General features: G+C 41.7%; 1 protein-coding gene across 4 annotated transcripts in view; it reads right to left on the bottom strand.

Annotated features, from left to right (window-relative positions):
- LOC109646353 (ephrin type-B receptor 1-B) overlaps positions 1-23943 on the bottom strand; it is a 149698-nt gene that overhangs the window by 38575 nt on the left and 87180 nt on the right. For all 4 annotated transcript variants that reach the window (XM_069511283.1, XM_069511285.1, XM_069511284.1 and 1 more), the window contains exons 5-6: positions 18018-18353; positions 3909-4033 (exon numbers count right to left, since the gene is read on the bottom strand). In XM_069511283.1, coding sequence (XP_069367384.1) covers positions 3909-4033; positions 18018-18353 — 461 coding nt within the window. The remainder of the gene's footprint in view (positions 1-3908; positions 4034-18017; positions 18354-23943) is intronic.

Here is a 23943-nt window from a genome sequence, read left to right as displayed (position 1 = left end):
TTTCTGACATTGAAAACGGATCCATCTCGTTGGACTGGCTGAAAACAACAATTTGGTCTCAGCCAACAGAAATAAAGTATGTGTTTATTTACATACAGAGCGGGCAAGTGTGATCCGATAACAAGTGGCCACTGGAGACACATTCTAATGGCTGGTGTGAACAGACTTACTCAGAGCTGTCTCACTGTGATTGGATCACTCGAGACGGACGTTAATACCAGGTCTGAAAGGGGCCTTTGAATGTGTTCCGTTCTGAGAGAAGAAGAACAGAGTCTGAAGGTGGAAATGTGAATTCTCTTTCCGAGAGAACGAGGGCGAGCTAAACAAGTCATGATTTTCACAGGTTCCATTAAAAATCATTAAAAGTCTGCTCAACATCCATGTGTGTCTAGAGAAGTGTTGTGTTTGGCTCTGAACGCTGGCAGGCGGTGAAGAAAAGAATAATAAATACTTTCTCCCGGCGTCTCTTCTGAGGAATGCTAATTGTATGTAAAATACACGGGTGACTTCATGGTGCCAAAAATGCAGATGGTGCTGTGGTCATTCTGTTGGCGATTCTGTCAGTGTGCTGTAAACGTGTTTTTGCTCCTGAATTCCTCATTCCTCATCGCGGCTCAACGATGCTGCTGTCATCCAGAGTGGATACACCTGAACTGCTGCTGACACTTCCACACAAACACTGACTCAAACTCGCACACGCACATGCGCTCTCTGACACCAACACCCACAGAGCCATCAGTAACCAGAGCCAGTGGCTGCTCCGCTCGAGCCTTAATGGAGGGCCTGACCTCCGCTATGCTGAGTTATTTCCACCCTCCCCAAATTTTCAGCCATCCTGAGGAAAAGGGTCTGAGGAAAATGGAGAGAATGAGCGTGAGGTGTCCGACTTTTTCTCTGCAAGCCTTAAACTCATTTCATCTTGCTTCCCAATTTACAGGGTCCTGGGAGCACTTACTCTGTAATGAGAGGGTGGGTGAAGAAGGAAGAGAAGCTTGTTGAGGGAAAAGCCTTCAGCTCTCAGCTACAGCTTTCAGGTAGGATTTTCAAAATGCATTTCTTTTTCCATCATGTCAATATATATGAAGCATGATGGAAGATTGGGGTTTAATTTTTTGGATTTTAAAAAATCAAAACATATCTTCACAACGGTCTTGATTATAATGTCTACTAAGAGCATGGCATTACTAACATAGCAAAACATAAAGCATTTATTTGACCCACAGTATTTACTTGTAAAGATAAATTCTAATTAAATCTGTTTTAATTTTCTCTTTGGTTCATCTATAACCTTCTGTACATAGGTTTGTATTTGACAGTAGTGTAACCACAGTATAAACACTAGCAACAGATAATTATAATTAACATTGTGGATTATCACCCACCTTTAATTATATTTTATATAAATATAATATATTTTACTTATATTCAATAAAGGTCTTATTGGATCAAATGAGTAGTTTAAAGATCACTGTTTATATTGTTCTACCTTAACTTGCGTGATACGGTTGTGCAGCATAATGTCAGTACGTCTGCTGATCCCATAATGCATTCTGGTGGCGCAGCAGTTAAGGTCATATACCATGTAAGCACTGTGTCCCAACTTTGAAGCCATCTAGGGACCTTCAGCCAAAGTCATCTTGCACTCACTCCCTGTTTTATTCAACTGTGAACCGTCAAATACTGGCAACCGTGCCAAAAGATAAATATACAAAAATATAACAACAGTCTAAACAGAAAAACATTTTTGAAATGACTTACTTAAAAATTCAAGCTTGCCTCCAAGAATTAAATACGGGCAAAACATAGCATTATGACAAGATAGTGAAAGAAGATGACAGCTTGTGTTTTTGTCTTTGTGTGATCACCCTGAGGTTTTACTTAATTCAAAGTGTGACAATGGTGCGCTGCTGGAGAAGCGGCTGTTGTAAATGGGTATAGGAGGCATCCTGTGAGATGGAGTGTATAGAAAGACAGCTCTCTGCTGTGCTAAGGACGGGCTGACTGTGCCAGGAACGCTGAGACAATCAACTCCAGAACCATAATGGTGTGACTATGCTCAGATTAATTCAGGCATCAGTGAGATGCATATAAAAGAAGGCGAGTAAAGCTTTGACGTTTTTATAGAAAAAAAAGACAGAGTTCTATGATTGCATTATACTATATATGTTACCCACGGCACTGAGTGTGCATGGGAGTGTGTGACCGACATGGTGCCAGTCCCTCCTCCGTGAGCGTCTTTGATGATGAAAAAGCTGCATCATCACTTTACGGCAGCGTGGAGCTTTCAGATTTTCTGGACTTTTCATGGACTGAGGGGGAGCTGGCAGGACTGACCTAGATGGTACGCAGTTAAATTGCCTCCTTCTCCTTATGCTGCAACATACATTATGCACGTTTACCCAAGCCAGACTGTGCACACTGAAAACTTATGTGAACTTGTCACGATGCATAGTAAATTTTAACAGGTATGGAGATTTCACTCGAACTTTTCACTACATTATATCTGCCAAATTGAGGAAAAATGTTCTTGTCTTCTGGGAATGGGGACTAAATCATAAAATAAAGCTTTGGGCAGCAGCGGCTGGCTGAGGAAAAGTCTGTTTAGAGCCTCCTCAGATCCAAAATGGAATTTCAAAAAAAGACCACCAAAGTGGAAACTTCATCTCCCCAGCCCAGTGTGTCACAAAGCAATCACTCTGACTCCCCTTCTGTGTCTTACTCCTCGACAGATACACTGACAGGGGGGGGGCAGGAAGGTGCATCAACACCAAGGTAGACGGAGTTGCACACAACCTCCCTGTCTCCTGAATTATCCCCAGTGCAATTAACAATCTTGTCCTTGTTAATTCACTAATTTGTGATTACGCTGTGCTCATCTATTTGTGTGAGGACACGCTACATAAACATCAATAGGATTAGGTTTCATTGATATTCATGAGCTAATGGGAGGCTGCATAAGTGTTATTTACACGACACTAAGCTGTCTGGCAGATAAGGTTTCTCAGGGCCATGGCAATCGGATTCAATTTCATGACCTGTGCAATGCCAGAGGGGAAACAGCGAGCAACTGGATAACTTTCCAACCGCAAACATCATTTAAAAAACATGTTTGTTGTCCTCTCTATTAGAAAATGCTAAATGTGACAGCCTCTATTCTTAGGCAGGGTTGTGAATATCGATCCGGGAACCTTAGCCAGAATGAGTTTGTGTGAAATAAATAAGAGAAGAAGAAAAACATTTATAAAACTCTATTGATTTTTATCTTTCAGTTGGAACGCGTAGCATGGGCCGAGGTGTACCAAGTCTCACAAAAGTCTTAAGCTTAAGATGACACAGACCGAGGGGTAAAAAAAATGCGCATGACCAACCTTGCTATACCTATCGATCAGCTTTAGGAGGACAAACAAGGGCCCAAACAAAAAGCTAGAGTCCCCGATCTCTCGGTATCATTATGTCCAAGGCCTTGGGAAAGCCTACAGGTCAATACTGGAGCAGCATAGGCACTCAGGGGTAGGGATGGGGACTTAATAAAGCAGACTTATTGTGTGCGAGCAGACGGGTCGATGTGACTCCCCCCAGACGCAATGCATTTTCACAGCAGGACAGGTTGCTGCACTGTGCAGAGTGGGCCTGGAGCAGAGGTCAGCCCATTCACTTCAGCAGCAGCAGAAACCAAAGAACAGTGGGAGAGACAGACCGACCACGGTCAAAGAACATATTATCAGCCCAGGGGACTCAGATATCTGGTAGAGCCGAGAATTAGGGAGCTTCAAATAAAGTTTACTGTGCAAGTACATGTGTGGAGGTGACATACCTGAGCGACTGTGTGCCATTGTAGATCCACATACAAATTCTCATGTGCAAATATATACATAATATTTACACACACACACACACACTGAGCTTACCTTCTCATAGTAACGCAGTTCATAGTCCAGAATGATGCCATTAGGCTGCTCAGGTTGGGGCCATGACAGCGTGAAGCTGTTCATGGTGGAGCTGATCTGGTGCATGATCGGAACTATGGAGGGAGCTGTGGGGCACAGAAAGAGTAAAACAAAATAAATTAATCTGTAAAACAATAACTGTATCCAATAGGGTTCATACGTCAGCCACTCTGTTTTTATTTGGATATGCAACAAATTGCACACACTCATATATATCTGTCCCCTAAATATGCTATATTCTGTTCCATCAAGAGCCATGAAAGCTAATAAAAGCTTAATTCATAGAGTAAAATAATGGCATAAGTTACATAAGACATAAGTATGTATTTAAAAAGTTATATACTTTTATATAATCCCATGACGGCCCTCAAATCATCACTACTATCTGTCCGTACTCTGCACACAATCCAAGTTTACACAGTAGAACTGCCCCTTTCATGAGTACCCAGGTAGCCAGCTGAGTCAAGGCTGATTAGAGTCACAGTCTGCCATATTCTGGCACCACAGGACCAAATACAAGTCAGCTTTGGCCAAGATATGGCTACCAGATTTGGCTAAGATTTCAGGGTGTGGACTTGAGCCTGGCATAAGTCCGGCAACCAGTCGTGTTGGATGTAGTCTGGTGTGGCACTGATTAATTCTGGCAACCTAGGCAGAAAGCGGAAGTAAGTGTGGCACCCAAGGGGTTCATTGTATTCAGTTAAAACTGTTTCAAAGCAATTTTTGAATTATGAAAAAGTATTTTTTTCAGGACTGCCTGTTTTCACACACTGTCTCACAAAATCTAAAAACATGATTAGTTGCTAGACGAGTGGGGTCCTTTTTCTTGCTCAAAACAAGGGCTGATCCAGGAGGGGTGGGGGTGGTGGGGTGGCGATTGCCTATCATTTCAGTAGCCCCTTTTTCAGAAAAAATAAACTAATTGCTTAGAACATACTAGCAATAATTATGAGAATTTGTTAAGAATTTTTATTGTCTTAACTTTTCTTGAAGTAAAAATATATTCAGTGCTAAGTGGCTTTGCTCAAAGCTATAAAGCTAATTGTAAACAAGGAATGACTTAAATGTGCATATTACTGAATAAGGAACTGTACATGGATGTCGGACATATAATTGGCCCCTCTGTGCAAATTGTGGACCCTTCACTGGCTCAGAAGAAGAGCTTCTGTGATAATCAACGCTTAACAATGACTGTCATTGTTTTTTCCAACTTTCATTAAAACAGGATAGAAATCAACTAACTTTATTTACTGATGTTCTGTTGCTGCATTGTCTAACTAAATTTTCAGCAGTCATGTTAATAGCTTCACACACAGTGCAACAGAAATGTATTACTCAGAAAAGCACAGAGTGGGTTGCATGACATTGCTCTCGTACCGGGGCCAGATGAAAATTAGCTTTTGGAATATGTGTTGGAAAAACAGCTTAATAGAAGATGTTTATGTGATTTGCCTATCTACAAGTAACATGACAAAAATGCCCAAATGTATTAAAATATGTGGTCTAGCAGCAGGCAGCCAGCACGGGGAATTTTTTTACATAAATATTTTCACCTAATTTATCATGACATCCCACTTGGTACACTTCACTGCTGATGTCAGTGTCAATGATGTCATACTGAGCCAGGGAATTACTTAACTGCCAGCAGGATGAAGTTAGCTAGCAACCAATTAAACAGAAACTTCCTGGGCACAAGCAGACTAAGTTTGTGGATTTGCAATAAAATAACCACCCGATGTCTCTTACCACAAGTTAACTTCTCAAAGGTCGTGACAAAACATGCAAGAGTTCCCATGAACGACATGCCACATAACCCTTTGAAATCAAATTGATATAGTGTTGTGATTGTTTTGGCCCAGCTGCACAGTCTGTTTCATCTTTCTGCCCCAGTGCACCTGACTGCACACACACGGGCTGTCAATTAACCCAGATACTCTGCAGTCCCCTGTTCGTTCCATCATTTCTGTCCTCTGCACTGTCATCCCTCCATCAGCCCTGCTCCTCTTCACTCTCCACATGCCACTAAGAGATTGTGTTTTTGGACAGAAGGCAGACATCATCCAACATAAAACTCTGTGTGTGTGTGTGTGCGTGTGTGTGTGTGTGTGTGTGTGATTTGACATCTTTAAATGTCAGTTAGACGGGAGGATTAAATGAAGGTGTTGGTATCAACACACCTTATTTAATCGTGTAATCTTACTTAGGTTCTATAAAAACCTGCATCTAGCGCAGCAGCTCAAGGTCAAGGTAAACTTTATTATCCCACAAGGGGCAATTCATGTGGTGCTACAGGTCTCAGTTAATATACAGAGGCACACCATACATGCACACACCCACACACACATATCCTAAGCAATGGACCAACCAACAATATAAAAGAGAGTGCCTCCAGTAAGATATACAATCTGAAAGTGCAGTCAGAATATACCACATACAGCAGCATAATATACAATCTATATGTTCATCTCAACATTCCACATCCAATATTACATATAATATGTATCTCACAGTCAGTCTGATTGCTGTAGGAACAAATGACTTCTGTTGCCGATTTCTGCTGTTTGACCTGCTACTCCCTCTGAGTTTGAGGTGGAGATAAGGTCATCGACCCCAATGATCCCGCCTGGTGTCTTAATCATGCCCTGCAGTTTGGCTTGATCTTGAGAATGCTTATTTCCAATGGTGCAGACCAGGGCAAAAGACAGAATGCTCTGGAGTACAGCTTTGTAGAACATCTGGAGGATGCAATGGTCTACTCTAAAATGATTCAGTTTCCTGTGAAAGTACATCCTCATGACAACATGGTCAATTTCATCTCCCAAATATTTGTAAGTTGAGACCCGCTCAACTAATTCACCCTCTATCCCGGTGGAAGGAATCGTTGTCTTTTTTTCCCTAATATCTATGACAATCTCTTTCATTTTCTTAACATTGACTTAACATGTCCGAGCTCCACCGAATAAAACCCTGAGTTTCCTTCTCGAAACCCTCCACTGATGAATGGTTGAGTTATAACTGTACTTTTCATCTTTAATCTACACAGATTGAAGATAAAAATAGGTTTGAAACAAAATGAATTGAATGTAAGTGACCTATTACTTTTAGCTATCAACCTTAGCAGTTTCTCTCACTGTTGACATTCAGAAAATCCACAGCTATCTTGTCATTACTGTCTAATTATTTCAACACCCCAGACTTTCACTTTTCTCAGTGAGGAAAATGTAAATGTCCCTGCTGCTGATATTCACTTCACTATATTTGTTGTGTTAATATGTATAAACTTGGAAACACTGACAAGCTACTAAATGTCACAGACAGCGCCAGCTGGGCAGGACTGGTGGTTCAGGCCTCGTGTGAGCTCCAACTCAATGGCAGAAAATCGACACAGTTCAAATCATCGCACACTTATCTGGGAATCACTGGGATCCCTGACAATCAAGATTGAGGTGCTATAGCTACTGTAATCCTTTCAGTGGCCATGCTAAGCTAATCAGATTCTCGGCATGAATGAATGGGTTTTCTGCCAGAGTTTGGAGCAGTTTTAGTTATTGCACTTCAGAGATTTCTTTTTTGAAGGATTTTCCTCTGTACTTGACAGTTTGAAGTGACTGAGGCTCAGTCTTTCATGCACCAGTCAGGATTTAGCCACAGTTGAATCACAATCTGATTTCTTGTATTTCTTGCAGATTTTGAGTATTAAACTGTGATGAAACTTTAAATCTCATCATTTAGACATCTAAGCTCTTTAATGAGTAAGTTGATCCTCAGCATAAATATTTCAATCTATGATGAAATAGTTATAACTGAAAATGAAAATAAAAATAAAAAATGGCTTCTAATTGCTTTTGGGAACTAATCTACTGTATAATCACAAACCCTTCCAAGGTTCTAGGATGACATTTTAAGTTAAAGGATGGAAATTTTCTCAAATCAAACCAATTTGTGAACACACAAGCATGTTTGATTAAAAACTGATTCCATGGTGCCTCATACGAAGTTCAAAGGCTCGGCGCTTGATTACATTGCTGGAAAGAAATTCTCCACCCACATGTCTGCAGGCATAAATACAACCCCACACAAGCCCAAACTGTAGATTTTGCCTAATGGCCTCTTGGGTCTGGGCCTGTTCGCTGTTAAGCCCTAGTCATCGCTCCACCTGGTCTCCACTCACCATCTTTCTGAATGACTCCTCTATTCAGACGGCAGCAAATGGCACCCTCTCTCAGCTAAATGACACTTTAAAAAAAAAAAGACTCCTTAGCGGTTATTTCATTTATTTTTCCTTCTTTTCACACTTCACTCTTGCATAAGCACTACCCAGCCCCTGGAGTCCTGTGAGGAGAACAGCCCCTGACCTTGACATTACTTGAGTTGCTAAGAATGTTTTGTGGGAAAAAAGTTCTGCTGTTTTCATGAGGGTAAGTATTTTCAATTTGAGTGTCAGATAATTGCCCAAAATTAAAATGTAAACCAATGAAGGGGCTCTTTTAATCCTTTCAGTGTGAATGGGTGTTGTTCGGCCTCCATCCCTTGGCTCTCACGTCCTGCCCTCCCCTCCTCCTCCCCCTCTCTCATACACCAGACAGAGAGTGTGAGGGCTGAGCTTCACCTCGGTACACTTCAGGCTTTCTGCCTCTCAAGCTGGTTCACGCTCCACTGACCAGGGCTAGGGCTGCCTGGGCTGCATTATCAATTACCGGCCACAGGCACACACTGTTCCTGACAGACCCAAGGGAAAGGCACTCCACACAGAAATTCCTGCAATGGAAAAAAAGGGGCTGAGGAGGGGTGGTACTTCTACAGCCCCAGCAACCAAATCCTGCTCCCAGCCCAGTTCTTTTTTACCGTGGAGACTTTTTAAGCACTTTTTCAAGTGCTAAGTAACTAATGTTTTCAAGTGCACAAGTGTATACCCTGAGTTGAGACCTCTGAATCATAACCCGCAGTGCTATTTTTAGCAATTTTAAATGGGTCTGATGTTGTGCCAAAAATTGCCCCTTAACCCTAGAAACATCTGAGGCCATCAGAGCTTTGCAGGTGGGATTAAGTTTGCTAAAGCAGAACGTACATCACAATTTATTGTTAGGGAGGACTATGGTAAGAATTATTCATTGTTATCACCCTTTTAATCAATGTATTTAAAAAAAATATTTGTGATATTTTTGGATCAATAACTGAAAACAACCATGGGTTGGACATACAGGCAGAGTAACCCTTGTTATTTAAGCCGTTTTCATGAACTCCAGAGAGTCTGCCCTACAGGGTTGATTTTCTCTGGAGTTTGCCTTTCACATATGAACAATGCAACAATTGTCCAAAAAACAAACTACAACACAAATTCTCTCGACATGAAAAAGTAAAAAAGGTTTCCTGTCCCACTGGGATGGACGGTGACCATGTTTGTGAAAGGAGCAGCAGCAAAGAGCCATAAAGAGCATGCGCACATGTACATTATGTGTCTGTGTCCTCCGAGCCTATGTGTGAAGAGCCTGTCACAGACAATGTGCCGTGCCTGTATGAGGGTGAGGTTCAGCCCAATGAAGCACTGCCTGTCCCCTCCAACTGCATCCCCCACTGTCACCCTGGGACGATGATGCTGACAGTGATTGGTGACTGTGTCCTGCACTCCTCTCTCCTTCCGCCATCTCTCCCATCCCTTGCTCCTGTGCTCCACTTTTATCTGGCCCCACTTGCTGCCCCTGGCTTTTAATGCAGAGCTTGGCTCACCATTAATCAAAGTCAAAACCTCCTAGTGTCTGGCTGAGACAGAAAGAGAGAGGGGAGAGAAAGGGAAAAGAGAGATGGAGTAAGAAAAAGAGAATATGAAAGAACGTGATGAAAGAATGAAAAGCTTCTTTGCCTTGACATGGTTAATCTACGGTGGAATACAGATGAGTTGGAGCGTCATTTTACATGTCTGGCACAGACCTGAGTCTCTGTTTTCATTATTCTACCTCCAGTCGCCATATTTCACATGTTATGGTGAAGGGTTAGCATATCAAGTGTACTGCTCCACATATTGAAGGAATACTCCAGTTGTTTAGTGTTGTACTTTCATAAAGGTTGGGCTCACAAGAGACAGGTTTTAAATAGAATGACCCAAACTGATGCAGTGAAGAAATACCCAGACTTTCAGCCTTGTATGGGTCAAGCTCTAAAAAATGGCAGATCCTACATTTCCCCCATTATGCCACTCAATAGTGTGTGTTTCTTTGACCCTGCCTGTCATTTAAATGTCAACATATTTCAAAGTCCATGTCCATAATTCATAACACTGGGTTTCTGTTTGTTAAAATCAGACTCAGAGCTAAAATGACCCTGATTATGTCACAAGGGTAATTTTCTCAGACATGACAAAGCTCCCTCCAGAGTCACAGGATACAATAAACAACTGTGACAAGCTAACTTATGTGGAGCTGTAAAATCTGTGCTTTATCTGAGTTCACAGCTAGAAGGGGATGCTCTGCCTCAGTTACTCTTGGGGTGTTTTCACACCGGAAAGTTTGGACCATGGTCCAAACCAATGTTCATGTCTTCATGCTTCATTTTTCACTTTGCAATGTATGGAGCACACTAAAGACTTTGTATGAGATATGTACGCCCTGTCGTCATCACCTATGTGGGCTGTGTCCACGTATCTTGACGGGCGTTCGTCTGTCATCGGCGTGCTGTCAATTAAGCGATTGTTTTCCAACTTTTTTGATTAAAGCACAAAAGTAAAAAGTAGTCTTTCCATTGGAATGTGGACAGCTAATGACTTGGTTCACTTTATTGTGTTACTACCAGAAATCCTGTAAGCCGCTTCTTTTTCTTCTTATATTGTTTATTGCTGTTTCAACTTCCAGTAACTGATCCAAAAGTCTGTAATATCCCAGAAATGTATGCAAACAAACCAAACCGTGGTTCAGGTTGATCCAGACCGAGATCACACCATGGGTCAGACTAATTTTGGTCTGTTGGTCTGGACTAAAGCGCATTATATATATTGGCATGTTTGCAGCCACATTTAAATGCCAACTTGCTCTTTCTCTGCAGTGCTCTTCCAGTTTGTACTTTAAGCTGCTGACACACTATTAAACCATGGAGCCTCCTAATAGGGACTCAGTGTCAGTGATGAGGGGAACAGCCTATACTTATGTGTTGTGCCTCTGTCAAAGGCATAGGTCTGACTACAGCCCACCCTATTAGCAGGGGCTCACAGGGCCAAGCCACCCATGACTACATTGTCATGGGTCTCAAGCATCATAAAGAGGGATAAGTTCAGCACCGTGGATTTCGATTTCGAAGAGTCCTGGTTGGAATTATTTTCCTAATCACATATACATGGAGGACTCTGAATGAAGAACCTGTACACTGCAAGAACATATAATGCACAAATGCATATGTAGAAAAATCATGCTTACACCTACTGTCACTTAAAACACCACATGAAGACGTCATAACTGACGAAAGGGCTCAGTAGTAGTCAAACCCACTCTTTATGTTTTCGCCTGTAGCTATTACCTCACATTGGTTCAGGGACAGGATCCAACATTTATGAGAACAGACATCAAATGAAATAAAAATGGCACTCGGACAGAGCCCGAAGAACCGTCTAAGATGATGAAACTGTTGGACACCCTAGCTGGGATACATGAAGGCAGAACTGAGAGGAAAGAAGCAGGGAAAGCGTCAACCCCCCTGAAAACAAATGGAAAGGCTCTGTGGGCTGTAAACTGAAAAGACCTAATGAATAGTGCCTTGGATATCCTCCACAGACATGTTTGCCTAACATCTCGTCTGATTTTAGAACCCCACAGAGCGCAGATCTCTTTAATTCATCTGGTTGTTTGAATTCCAGTCAGCCCATTGGATCTTATCATATCTTGAATGCAACCCACTTGTTTGGAATTGCATGGAATGGCCAAGGATAGCGATGTTTGCATTTCTGTGGGAATAGCGCTCCAAACAGAGCAGCTAAGTGGAGGAGGATTGTTTGTACATATGCTTGGCAGGCTTTGGTCTGAGGGATTGCTGGCACATAATCTAGGTCAAGGAGGCTGTGCCAGGAAGATCACAGAACTGTTGAGCATCAGGCGTTAGTTGAAAGAGATAGCACCAGTCTTAAGATTTATGGACTTTTTTTTGTGATGCATTGTTCAACAAAGTACCACCCCAACACCACTCACAGTGGAAAGGAGTTGTAAAATGTGTAAAGGATGAAGAATACCCTCTTCATCTGAGGCAGTGGTGGGTGTAGGTTAAGTGTCCAGGATGGATTTCATAAGGAATCAGAGCTGCCATATCCAGTTTGTTCATTCATGACTACCAAACAAACGCAACTCTGTAGTTGTTTAGGATTGTAACAAATTGGCTAGAAGCAAAGAAAGTTTTTTCCCCTTGAATTAAACCATACAATTTCACAAAGACACATAAATTGGCTAATATGACGAAACTCAGGCCAGACATGAATGATGGCCTATAGGAGGCATTGTCAAGCCCTTGTGTGTCTGTATCTCTGTGTGTGTGTGTCTGTGTATCTTCTGGAGAGCACAGGCCGTGAATGAACTCCTAAATCACACTATTGATCAGTCCTTCCTCCCAGACACACGGTGGGATCGAGGGCAGTTAAATGGCCTCTGCGGTGGTTCACACTAAATCCCTTCAACTCTGTCCCCACCTCCATTATTCCCTCCTCATCCGTGCTTTTCCTCCTCTCACCTTTGTCTTCTCATGGCCAATTTACACCATAAGCTGTCACAACTACTGCTGCCCCATAGGTGGCCCATTGGTTTATCTTAATCTCCCAGCAGGCCAGTAAAAAAAGTCACGCCAAGTTGAAAAGGCAAGACTCCATTGAGGCGTGGTCCAAACTTTTTCCTTGCTTAGTAATCTGACTTTAAGGACCACTTCACTGACGTGTCCTCTCATTGGTTGACATTCTTCTAGTACTAGAGGAGTAATAATATAGCATTAGTCTTGTCAACAGTCTGCCTCTCATGGGAAAACTCAATTTATCCCTGTAAACCCCATACCTGATTATGTTGTTTCAAGCTGAGGAGCAGAAAGTAATACTGATGTTTGTATACCGCTTTTATCATTAATTTTTATGAGACAGAACTCTGAGTCTCTGAAAGTACAAAACAATAATACTTCAACTTTGGCTTTGACACCAGGAAAACTTCAAAAATGATCTTGCTTTAACTTGGTTGGAACTACGTCATCAGTTGCAGGTTAGAAATTGATTAAATGGTTCTTTAAACAGAGATGTACTGCATGTGATTATTGCTACATGCCTTCATTTTTACCTCTTTAACACTATATGTAGGAAAATTGAGGTGTTCTCTCACATTGCTGTATTTCAGATTAGTGCATTTACTCAGATGTCATGTTTCCATCATTGCTGATTGGAGGCTGATAAAAACCTGTGTCTACTCCAGAGTCATTTGAACCAGGAATAAATGCTGTTGTATAAATTGCCATTGCAGATAAGCTGTTGTTGGAGTAGTTAGTAGTGGAGAAGGGGTTTTACATGACAGTCACAGTTACGGCCACAGCTGTTGCTTGATCTTGTGACTATAATTAGATGCATATATAAATGCAACTGCAGTTTTTCCTTTGACTTCAGGAAGATTGTCCATGCATTTCATTTATGTAAATACTGGACGAAATAGAAAATAAAATTGCTAAGCATCCTATTACTCATTTCAAGCTATTTTTTAACAGCAAATAACAGAAATGAAATGAAAAACGGGTTCCATGTGAGCGGAGCAACATTTACTCTTAATTGTTCCACATTATTCTCACTATAATCTACAACACATTTAACAAAACAGAAAAAAGAGATGTGCTTGTTATGATGAATAAACTTACATATTTAAAAGGAATGTCATACTGTAATTTGTGCAATTACGCAATTCTCTGTTACCAGTCTTCCCAGTTCTAATTTAAAACAAAACTGCAATGAAAGTATCTGGTGGAAAATGTTCCACTTTCACATCCTGCATATCTGCACTCCCTGATGTGCACAAACATGTCCATGTGACATAAACAAAGAGATCTGTCTATTGTACTAGCAATCTTGGCTCTGGCATGGATAGGGCATTATGTGAAATTAGGGTTGTGTATTGTTCATCTGTTAAGTCCAAACAGTGCCAGCCTGTTCTTTTGTCTCACAGTTAAGGGCTTAACTTGTCATTCGGATGCAGAAACAATCACAAAAGTTTGAGCAGAATTTTGATTGTGCTGCACCTCTAATAGATCAGTCATTCAAGTTTTGCCTTTATGTGCGATTACCAGAAAAACAACGTATGCATTTTGATTATTATAGTTGTATACACCCGACCAGCGGCAATTATATTCTAATTCATCAACCTTTCACTACAGGTGCCTCGAACAAAAAACATCCACGTGCTCCTGTTCTTCAGGCAGAAACACCTTGGTGATGAAAGAGATCAGAGGCGAAGGGCCAGACTGTATACAAAGATGACATGACACCTTCTGGAAAGTGAAGCTTAAGCATCTTGATCATTCCCTGGTGCCTGGTTGCATTATATATATATATATATATATATATATATATATATATATATCAAATTCCACCTCCTCTATGTTAGTGAATCGGACACGAGCCAAACAAAAAGACAAAAAAGACAAAGTTTTACGCTGACATAAGTCCTAATTTTCTTCTGGTTGATTGACAGCTGAGACTGACTCGCAATCGGTCAAGCACTTGCATGGATAGGACCTCGCTTCTGCAGCTACATCCATCAATTGCTAATGCACACGCTCTGGATCCAAATGTGCAAGATGGTGGCGTTTGTATACGCGGATGTTTTAGCTTAATTTCTGGACATTGTTTCGTCCATCTGTCAATCTCAGATAACCACTCTTAACAGTTGTGATGAGCAGAAAAGCATCTCAGTACACAACACATCAAACATTGAAGCCTTACAAATAAAAATAGAGGCCTACATTTTAAAGACAGACTCTACTTTTAGATTTTGTGGTGCATTATTAACAATAATCCTGTCTCGATACTTCTGTCTCTTCAGTGCCATGCCAATGAAGCCCCCTGTCGAAACTGGGAACAGTGCAATTATCTGGCTACAAAGGGCCACATAGGGCTGGACATAGGCCTGGCAGATTACTGGCAGACACCTCATTACTGCAGCTGACTCCAACAATGGGCCTGAGTATTGCTTCTTCTACATCTATCTGTCAAGTGTGCTATTAGCCTGTCAAATGGGGATAGTCAGCACCATTAGGCCACCCTGATAATCAGGCCTATTTACTCCCTCATTTTACTCTCCTTCACTGTCATAGTCACGCACTCTGGTCAAAAACAGGCACCTGCTTTCTCTTTCTCATCCCGTACCTGCTCTCATTTCTCCCCTTTCACTCATTCTCAGACAAAGACAAGTTCAGACAGTCATCACATCCCTCTCAGAGAATCAAAAATGGTATCTCATCCACCAACTACACCAAATTTAATTTCAAAAATGTTCTCACGTACAAAAGAGATCGGAATGAAGCAATTTCTGTTTCAACGATCTTGGAGATAAAAGCAAAGAAAGTCAGTTCTGTGGAGTGGGAATATACATCAGTAACCCATTTATCTCAAGTCAATTTATTTGACATTAGATATTTCATCATTCGATCAAAAGTATTTGCCAACACAAGTTCTCACTGTAAGTGTCAGAAACCCACGACGCAGAAAATCATGGCGCATGGCCCGAGCTGACAACCTGGTGTTTTTTTCCTCATGGGAACCTCACCAGAATGAACTCAACCGACAATCTCTTGTCTTTCACCACAGTGTAACTCCACTTGAAGCCTGTTATTAGGTCCCAAAAGCTCACAATGCCATTTTCACAGCCCACCTCATCCACAGTAACACAGAAAAATGAAGAGAGCCTCATTTAAATTTTTCACTTGGTCAATACTTGTCCCTTGATAGGTGCTTCTGTGCACAAGTCCAAGACCTGCGAGAGCATGAAAAACGCTGCTGCAAAGAGGACCGGCAAAGACAATATCCTCGACCTGTCATTTCCATTGGCTGGGCTCAAATCCCATCACAGGCTCAGTTAGAGGATGAGCAGACACAAGCACACACGCCAGAGACAGACAGGGAGAAAGAGAGAGAAAGAAAAAAGAGGATGAAGGTCATTTTCATTGACTGCATGAGCTCAGATCCATCACAGGCAAAAAACAAGAGAATGCACACACACGCATGCACACAAACACAATCATGCAGAGATAGACAAGGAGACAGAGGACAGAGAATGAGAGAGTAGGAGTGAAGAATATTTCAACTTGGCCTGAAAACAGCAGCTGTTAGTGCATCTATCTTGGGCTGGGTCTCCTCCAGTCTGACATTAAATTAATGAACAGTGAATAGTGTTGAACTTGGATAGCTGTTAGACAGCGCTAAAGCTAAAACCCGTAGATCAACATGTCTACGTCTGTTCTCTGTGGACAGTATAAAACAGAGATGGTGAGTTTTGGAAAAATACACTATAATGCTCGGTGTAACTCCAGTATGAGACAAGGAAAGATTAAATACAATTAAAGCGAAGCTACGTCACTTTTTCCGGCCTCTGCAGCCACAAGTGGTAATGAATTCATTTGGGCAGTCCAAGCGGTTAAGTGGTTTTCATGTACAGAAAACAAAGCAAATCAATCGCTTAAGCAGCGCTCCAACTGTGTAGTCCCCCTGGCTGAATTAAAAACACAGCTAAGTATATCCCTCATGAACCCCGGCTTTTCCAAACACAACATAACAACAAACACTTTCCGTTTCTTAAACTTGCTGGGCCGGATTCCCGTACTTTTATTCGAAAAAAGATTACTTGTACTCGCTCACCAAGGGTACATTTGGGGCGTGGAGTGGGACTGACAGAGGCACAATTCTCCCTGTTATGAGTTAGTTTACCAACAAAAATGATTTTGAAGCTTTAAAAAAAAGGAAAACATATTGCATATTGTTGCTATGAATCTTTTATATCTCTTTTTGTTCTACCAAAGAGGAGTGTGTCAGTAGCCATGAGGTAGCCTGAGGTAGTTTGACTGGGATGAATGTTTTCAAAATCTGTTAAAAAACATCTGTTTGAACAGCTAGTTAGGTAACATATCAAATTCTGTTATGTCGGCTCCCCCTTTAAGATTTTATCCGGATCTTTTACTTTATTTGGCATTATTTATATTTATGTATCTTTGTTTTATTTATTTGTCTTCCTAACATTTGCTTTTATGTCTTTGTCTATGAAACGACTAGCATCTGTGAAAGGTGGTATTTAAACAAACTTTGATTTTGTTGGCCTCCTATGAATCTGAGGATTTAAAGGCAGGTTTTGAGTGAGATGCTGCCTTTCATGAGGTGAGAAGCACTGACTTGCCATGCGGCATAGCTTTAAGAACAAAGTCTTGTTAAACAAACACCACATTAAAAAACAAAGACGTGTAGACTGAGAACCTCTGGATGTGAACCTTAAAAAGAAAACAGGTTTCATAAATGACTCATGATGTTTGTTGAGGGATGATTACCTTCACCAATGTTAAAAGACATGAATCTGTGGAATGCCCATAGAGACTTCCAAAATGGGGGCATTCCAATCACATGATTTGTAAATAAACTACAAAGAAAGGAGAGATGGTACAGTATGCTTCTTGTCCTGCTGCAAAAATGAAGCATCCTGCATGTTGGTACTGAGTTTGAACTCCTCCATCGTGTTTTAAAAAACAAAAGTCATTCCTCACTTGAAAGAGAACATGTTTGTATATGTAGAATTCCACTATACCATCTGGCCTTGCACTGCAAATGCTAAGTCTTAGCGGCAATCAGCTATGCCATAATGTAAAACATTCAAATAATGGTCTTTTGAATTGAAATTATACACATTTATACAATAATAGTAGGATTTGCTCTTTCAGAAATATATAAAGAAATAAGATGAAGGGAGATTGGAACTAGCTGGCTTACAGAGGAAAGATCTATGGTGAGTTACATGATGATGATCATCACACTGCAAATGGATCAGTGTAGACGTCATCATCATTATCACATCACACCATGCTGCATCAGCCACTTACCAGCCTGATTGGTGGTGATGTCTATGGAGACATGCTGTGCGGGATACGGGCTCTTATTACTAACTCCGTTGACAGCCTGTATCTCAAAGCTGTAGAGTGTGTGAGCCCACAGGTTGCTTATGAACACCCTGGTCTCGGTCAGACCCAGCTGCCGTGGGACAAAGTCCACGTTGTCGTCGCAGTGGGAGCAGGAGCGCCGGTCGGCCCGGCACTTCTTGCACACTATGTTGTAGACGACGTCGCCGCGGCCGCCCGTCTCCCTGGGGCTATGCCACTCTAGGATCACAGAGGTTTCATTCACAATGGAGATCACATTCCTCGGGCTGGATGGGACACCTGTAAATGTACAAGAAAAGACTTGACGAGAACCGTTCTTCAAATTAGCTTCACACCAGATCATTACCTTTTCAGTAAAATGTCTACAGAATAAAAGCATGGTCTTCATTCTATTGCGGCAATACTTGGTATCAAGAGGAATTACACAGCTTTTACTCAGAAAAGTTGTGAACTTGGGGTGTGAAGACCTTTGAAAACGACGTTTACAACAGGTACTTCACTAGTTTAGTCAACTTACAACCTGTAATAAATGTAAGCGTTGTTGTCCAAGAGCGAGTTTGACATTTTTTCCTCCATCCTCAGCAGAATTTGAATGCTAATTTATTCCATTCATCCCCACAGAGATCATACAGCGAAACGTCTGTGTCTATCAAACATTGGCTTTTTAGCAAAATGCAGTGTTGCTCGGAGAGTTCTTATCCGAGTGGCTCTGGAGATTCACGCTCCCATTCACTCCCTCATAGCCTGCAGCTGGAGCAGAAACTCAAAGGCAATCTTCACAGAGAAATGAAGAAATGACAAAACTATTGTTTTGCTCGAGTGGAGGCAAAATGTTGGGCGGCAGAGAAAGTGGCGTGTTAAAATCTCGGTGTAGAAATTTGCTTAGGTGAGACTCTGTGTCCCTCCGCAGCTCCTTCTTCTCAAATACCAGAGACTGCAGATAAAGCAGAAACTTGCCAAAGCCCTTAGTCAGTGCTGCTTAGGTTGAGTGAAGCTGCCCTGCAGAGCTGATCTGGTACCAATTTATGCTCCATAAAGCCTGACCTTTATCATTAAAAGAGAATTTGAACTGACTCATTTCTAGATCCATGACTGCTTCGAAACTAAAAAAAATATTCAGCTCTGCAGACCCTTTGAGGGATTACTCAGCTCTCTTACATACTGCGCTTACTTTCCTCCTTTCCTTTCTTTCGAACCATGAGAAAAATATGACAAGCGAGGAATACGTATAGATATTTAAGCATATTATGATGCAGCATTCGAGTTTCCCTATTTATATCTTGTATAGTCCAGATAGCTATTCCCGTCAACACAGGCACAATTAATCATTGTTGCTGCAACGCTATGTAGGATAGCCCTGGGGAGCTGGGACAAACAGCAGAGCACACATGGGTGAGGGAACGGCGCTGTTACTGCTGCGACCTCAGCTCTGCACCTCAACAGCGCAGGGGTCAGTGACAGGAAGGGCGTGACCTCGGTAGTGTGATTATTATGATCTGGCTGTGAGGACAGGCAGTGCTGCAAATACATGGTCGACTGGTGTGTAATTAATTAATTTGATCATTTACATTAATGCATATTTGCAGACAGAATTTGGTCCAGCAAAAACTTGGACATGAGGGAATCTGCAGCACTCTAGACTTTTCCCTTGGGGAAAGCACAATAAGCACCTCATATGTTATGTATACCAGTTGTGTCCAGTGTATCATTAATCACCTGCATGCACTTGTCCCCAAACTGAAAAGCAGTGCACATATACTCATGTGGAAAATACATGTGGCACAAACTTGCATGCCTGAACATCTACGTCCGTGTATCTGCGTCTGCACTGTCTATATTAATGTATTTGTACAACGGTGGGGTAGAAAGAAAAAAAAAGTCCTGGTTGAGGTGTGAAAGGAGCGTCATCCCAATTACATCCAGGCTACATGTGTGCAGGGACAGCCTGAGAAATCAAATGTGACTGCCACTTAACCAGTGATTTGCAGACTATTACTGCAGCCTGTGGCTGTTGTAATTTGCCATAGAATTTAATTTGTTGAGAACATTACTTACAGGCTCTCAGCTTGCGGTCATTTAGCAATGCCAATCAGATTTGGTTGTGCTTACATACAGTACATTTTCTTTCACTTAGGTTAAAGGGTGAATCAGCCCCTGTACCCTCTCTGACATGTATAACAACACACTAAGGGCTCTATTTTAATGGTGCAATGGATTTTCTGATTGATTTTATTTGATTCACACTATAATTCATCAGGGTATCACAATAAATTCAGTGCTCAGGTTTAGGGAAGAAAAGGGAGTGACATGTATGCGCTACTTATATCCCATTTTTCAGTTATATATCATAAAGATAAGAAATTATACAATGATTATACTATTAAAAACTACAAAAATTCAAGTGCTGGTCTTGAATTAGAATTTTTTAGCCATTGGTAAGACAGTCTTTCACAACAACCACTTTAAGTGCCATGTCAGTGAGGACATCAAATGTCTTCAGTATGGGCAAGTGCATCGTGCAAAAATAAACCTCTGTTCCAAGTGAATCACAAAATGTTTAGACTGAACTGCTGTAATTCCTTTTTATCAGAATGTCAGAGTCATTCTTGGAAAGCCTCCAGCTGATCAGTAATTCTATAAGAAAAAGAAACTTGAAAAAGAGTTCACTGTGTATTACTACCATATCCTCCTCTGCATTGGCTCTGTGTCGAAGCAGAGGATTCAAAATGTTTTTCCTTACATATAAAGCCAGTAATGACCAAGTGTCTGGAAGAAGGAAATCAATATTGTTGTGCAGGGAGCACAGAACAGCGAGGCACAAATACACAGAAGGCAAACATGCAGACAGAGGAATTGACTCTGGAAGTAGAACTTGTGGAAATAGTCCAGGTCATGTGGTCTTGTTTTACAAGTGTGGTAATGCACATTTAATACATTGCAACACGTATTCATTATTAACATCAACTATTTTGCATACAACGTGCATGGGCATGTGTATCTCTTCATGTATGTGTTTGTGTATGCATTTTTATGTATGGCTTTGTGTGTTTGTATGTCTGTTTAAGTATGTGTATGTGCATTTGAGTGTGTGTGAGTGTGTGTATTAGTATCAGCATGTGCATGTGTATGATTTTTTGTATATGTGCATGTGTTTGTATGTATGCATGTGTATGTGTTTTATATGCATGTGCATGTATGTTTGAATGTGTGTGTGTGCAGGTGTTTGTATGTGTGAATGTGTGTGTGCATGTGTATGGGTATGTGCATGTATCTTTAACTCTTCCTGACAAGTAAAAATTACAGTTTGCTAAACACATAATAATTATCTCCAGAACTAAGATAAACAGAACCATGACACTCTCCATGTCTTTCATGCACATACTGTGTGTTCCAAAATTTGAGACCCCGTTCCACTTCACTTGAATAGGAAAGTGTTCAGACTTGTACATGTATGGTGAGATAATCAAAGAGACTCTCTACTGCTATTGCTGTGGATATACACACTAGTATGTGTAGATGTGATGGTACAGAGAGGGCTTTACGGTGCCATCTTGGTTGTAAAACACCACCGTGCAGTTTTCTCCCTGGGTTGCTAGTATTAAGAGTGCCCCAGTGCCCCAAAATAAACACTTCTGCACACAGTTTACTCATCCCCCCTTTGCACGGGCTGAAGCCAACACTTCTCCTCTTTCAAAATGTTTGTTTTTATGATGTGAAACGGGCCTTGAGGGACCAACAGAAGGTCCCTGAGTGGAGATACTGATCACAGCCAGAGGAGCTGGTAGAAGGGAAAGAAAGAAGGGTTGTGTGGGCTGGTGTGACATGAAATGTTACAAGGACTAATACTGTCTGGCTAGGAGACTGAGGGAGTCATAGATTGATACTGTGAATGGGTGTCTGCAGTGCAGCTTGGGAGATGCATCCACAATGACTTGTTCGAAAGGATGTGGAAGCTCTTCTTGAACGGACTAAAGAATAATAATTCCCACATTATTCAACTATTATATCCAAACATGACTCTGCATTTATTAAGCTTGAGATGTGGCATAGACCAGAGTCACTTATAGCATGTGTGCACGCATGTATGCAGGAGAACATTATGTCCTCCAAGCCAGTGCAGCGATTGGAGTTGTTCCATTTACTACTGAGAGGAAACTGGCTGCCGAGCTCTGGGAAGCACCCCTCAGACTGACTCCCCAACAGAGTTGAAGTAGGAAAAAAAAAAATCACAAGAGAGAGAAGAACAGAATATTTATGCACTTTGATGCCTCACTCCTCTTTCCCTTTGAAAACAGAACAAGGAGAAATGGGAGGCAGTGCATAGGCAAGCAAAAAGGAAAGGAAAAAATAAATAAATGGGATGATGAGGCGAATGGAAAAATAGATAACCCCTGTCTTGATGGGCTTTGTTTGTGTTATGAAGCCAAGTGTCTGACACAGCTCAAGGAGGTTTTCAGGAGGCAACATTGATTATTGAGTGTGAGCCACAAAATTCACAAGCCAACATGGTACAAATCTGGAATGTCAGAACCATCCGATTTCCTTCTCATCCCATATTTATATTGATTCAGTTACATTCCAAAGATTTTCCTCATGAACTGGTTGGAACTGGCAACGTGCATCATTTACAACATTGTGTTGTGCCTTTCTCTGCAATCCCTGTTTCCTTTTGAGACAAAAATATCAAATGTACAGTTACTTGCCCTCCTATTGTCCAAATTGGATTTTTTTTACACATATTTCTGATGTTAGTCCTTCTTTCCCATCACTCCCTTCCTTTATCCACTGTTCCTCTCACCAGGGAGCTCCATCGCTAGATCCCTTCTTCCCTACAGAGCAATCAGTGCTGGTTTCACTGCCCGACTCCCCTCGGTCTCTATTGAACTTGTCATTCGCCTCCTCTGACTCAAACACTGAGCGAAAACTACTGGCCCAGCATGTCGGAGCTGGCAGACTACCCCCTCCCCGCAGCACCGTTCTCACATGTAAGCATTCATTCTTTTTCACATATGTGCACCCTTTTGAGATTTGGAAGTTTGTCAGACTGGAGGCTGGAGGCTGGAGCCTGGAGATGGGACCACGAGGGGATGCGGTGCAACGCAAAGCCACTGTCCCAGAGCCCACTATGCTGGGCAGAGGAGTGGACTTCACGCTGAGAGACAGAACACTTGGTGTTCCTCCCCTCAGGCATGAGCTGGAATCAGCACAAGGGTGGAAGGGTGGTTTGAAGTACATCCTTGGCATATCCCAGAGGGAAAGGGGTGGGGGGTTTCTATAGTGTGAAGCCCCCTGCTGACACAGCCAGCCGCTGGACAATCCATCAGCAAGCTAATCAGACTGATCTGGAGCAGAGAGAGCCCGGCGCCTCGGAAGCTGTCGTGAAGAGTTCAAGCCACAGCTTCTGCTGCTGCAGATTGGCCTGATTTGAGCTACTCGTGCACTGCTCTTATCAGGACCTGCAGTATTAAAGAGATTCTTTCAAGGATGATCTCACTGCCCCCTCCTGCTGAGATCTAGGACACCCTGAGCATCGAGCTCAGTCGTCACTATATGCTAGAACCTTCGGAGAGGAGGCTTTGAATTTGCTGTTGCTAATTAATTGTGAATTCATACCGAGGACAGACTGAAATTGGTTTAAGAAGTTAATATTAAAAGGGGCAGAGGAAAACAACATTCTCAGTAGGATATTTTGAATCAAGCTGTGTATAAAAAGTACTTTCAAAGAAGTGGGATATAGTTTCTTGTAATGAATATTTCATTTTGTTGTGCACTGCATAATTGTGATTGTAATAGTGAGACATTTTTATTTTCTTCTCTCTTTTACTTGTGATCTTTAACGTAACTAAGCATCAAGAATAGATTATCATGC

Source organism: Paralichthys olivaceus, chromosome 16 (genome assembly GCF_024713975.1).
Source record: "Paralichthys olivaceus isolate ysfri-2021 chromosome 16, ASM2471397v2, whole genome shotgun sequence".
NCBI lineage: Eukaryota > Metazoa > Chordata > Actinopteri > Pleuronectiformes > Paralichthyidae > Paralichthys > Paralichthys olivaceus.
The sequence above is the reverse complement of the archived record's forward strand: the minus strand, read 5'-3'. Positions and strand labels throughout refer to the sequence as shown.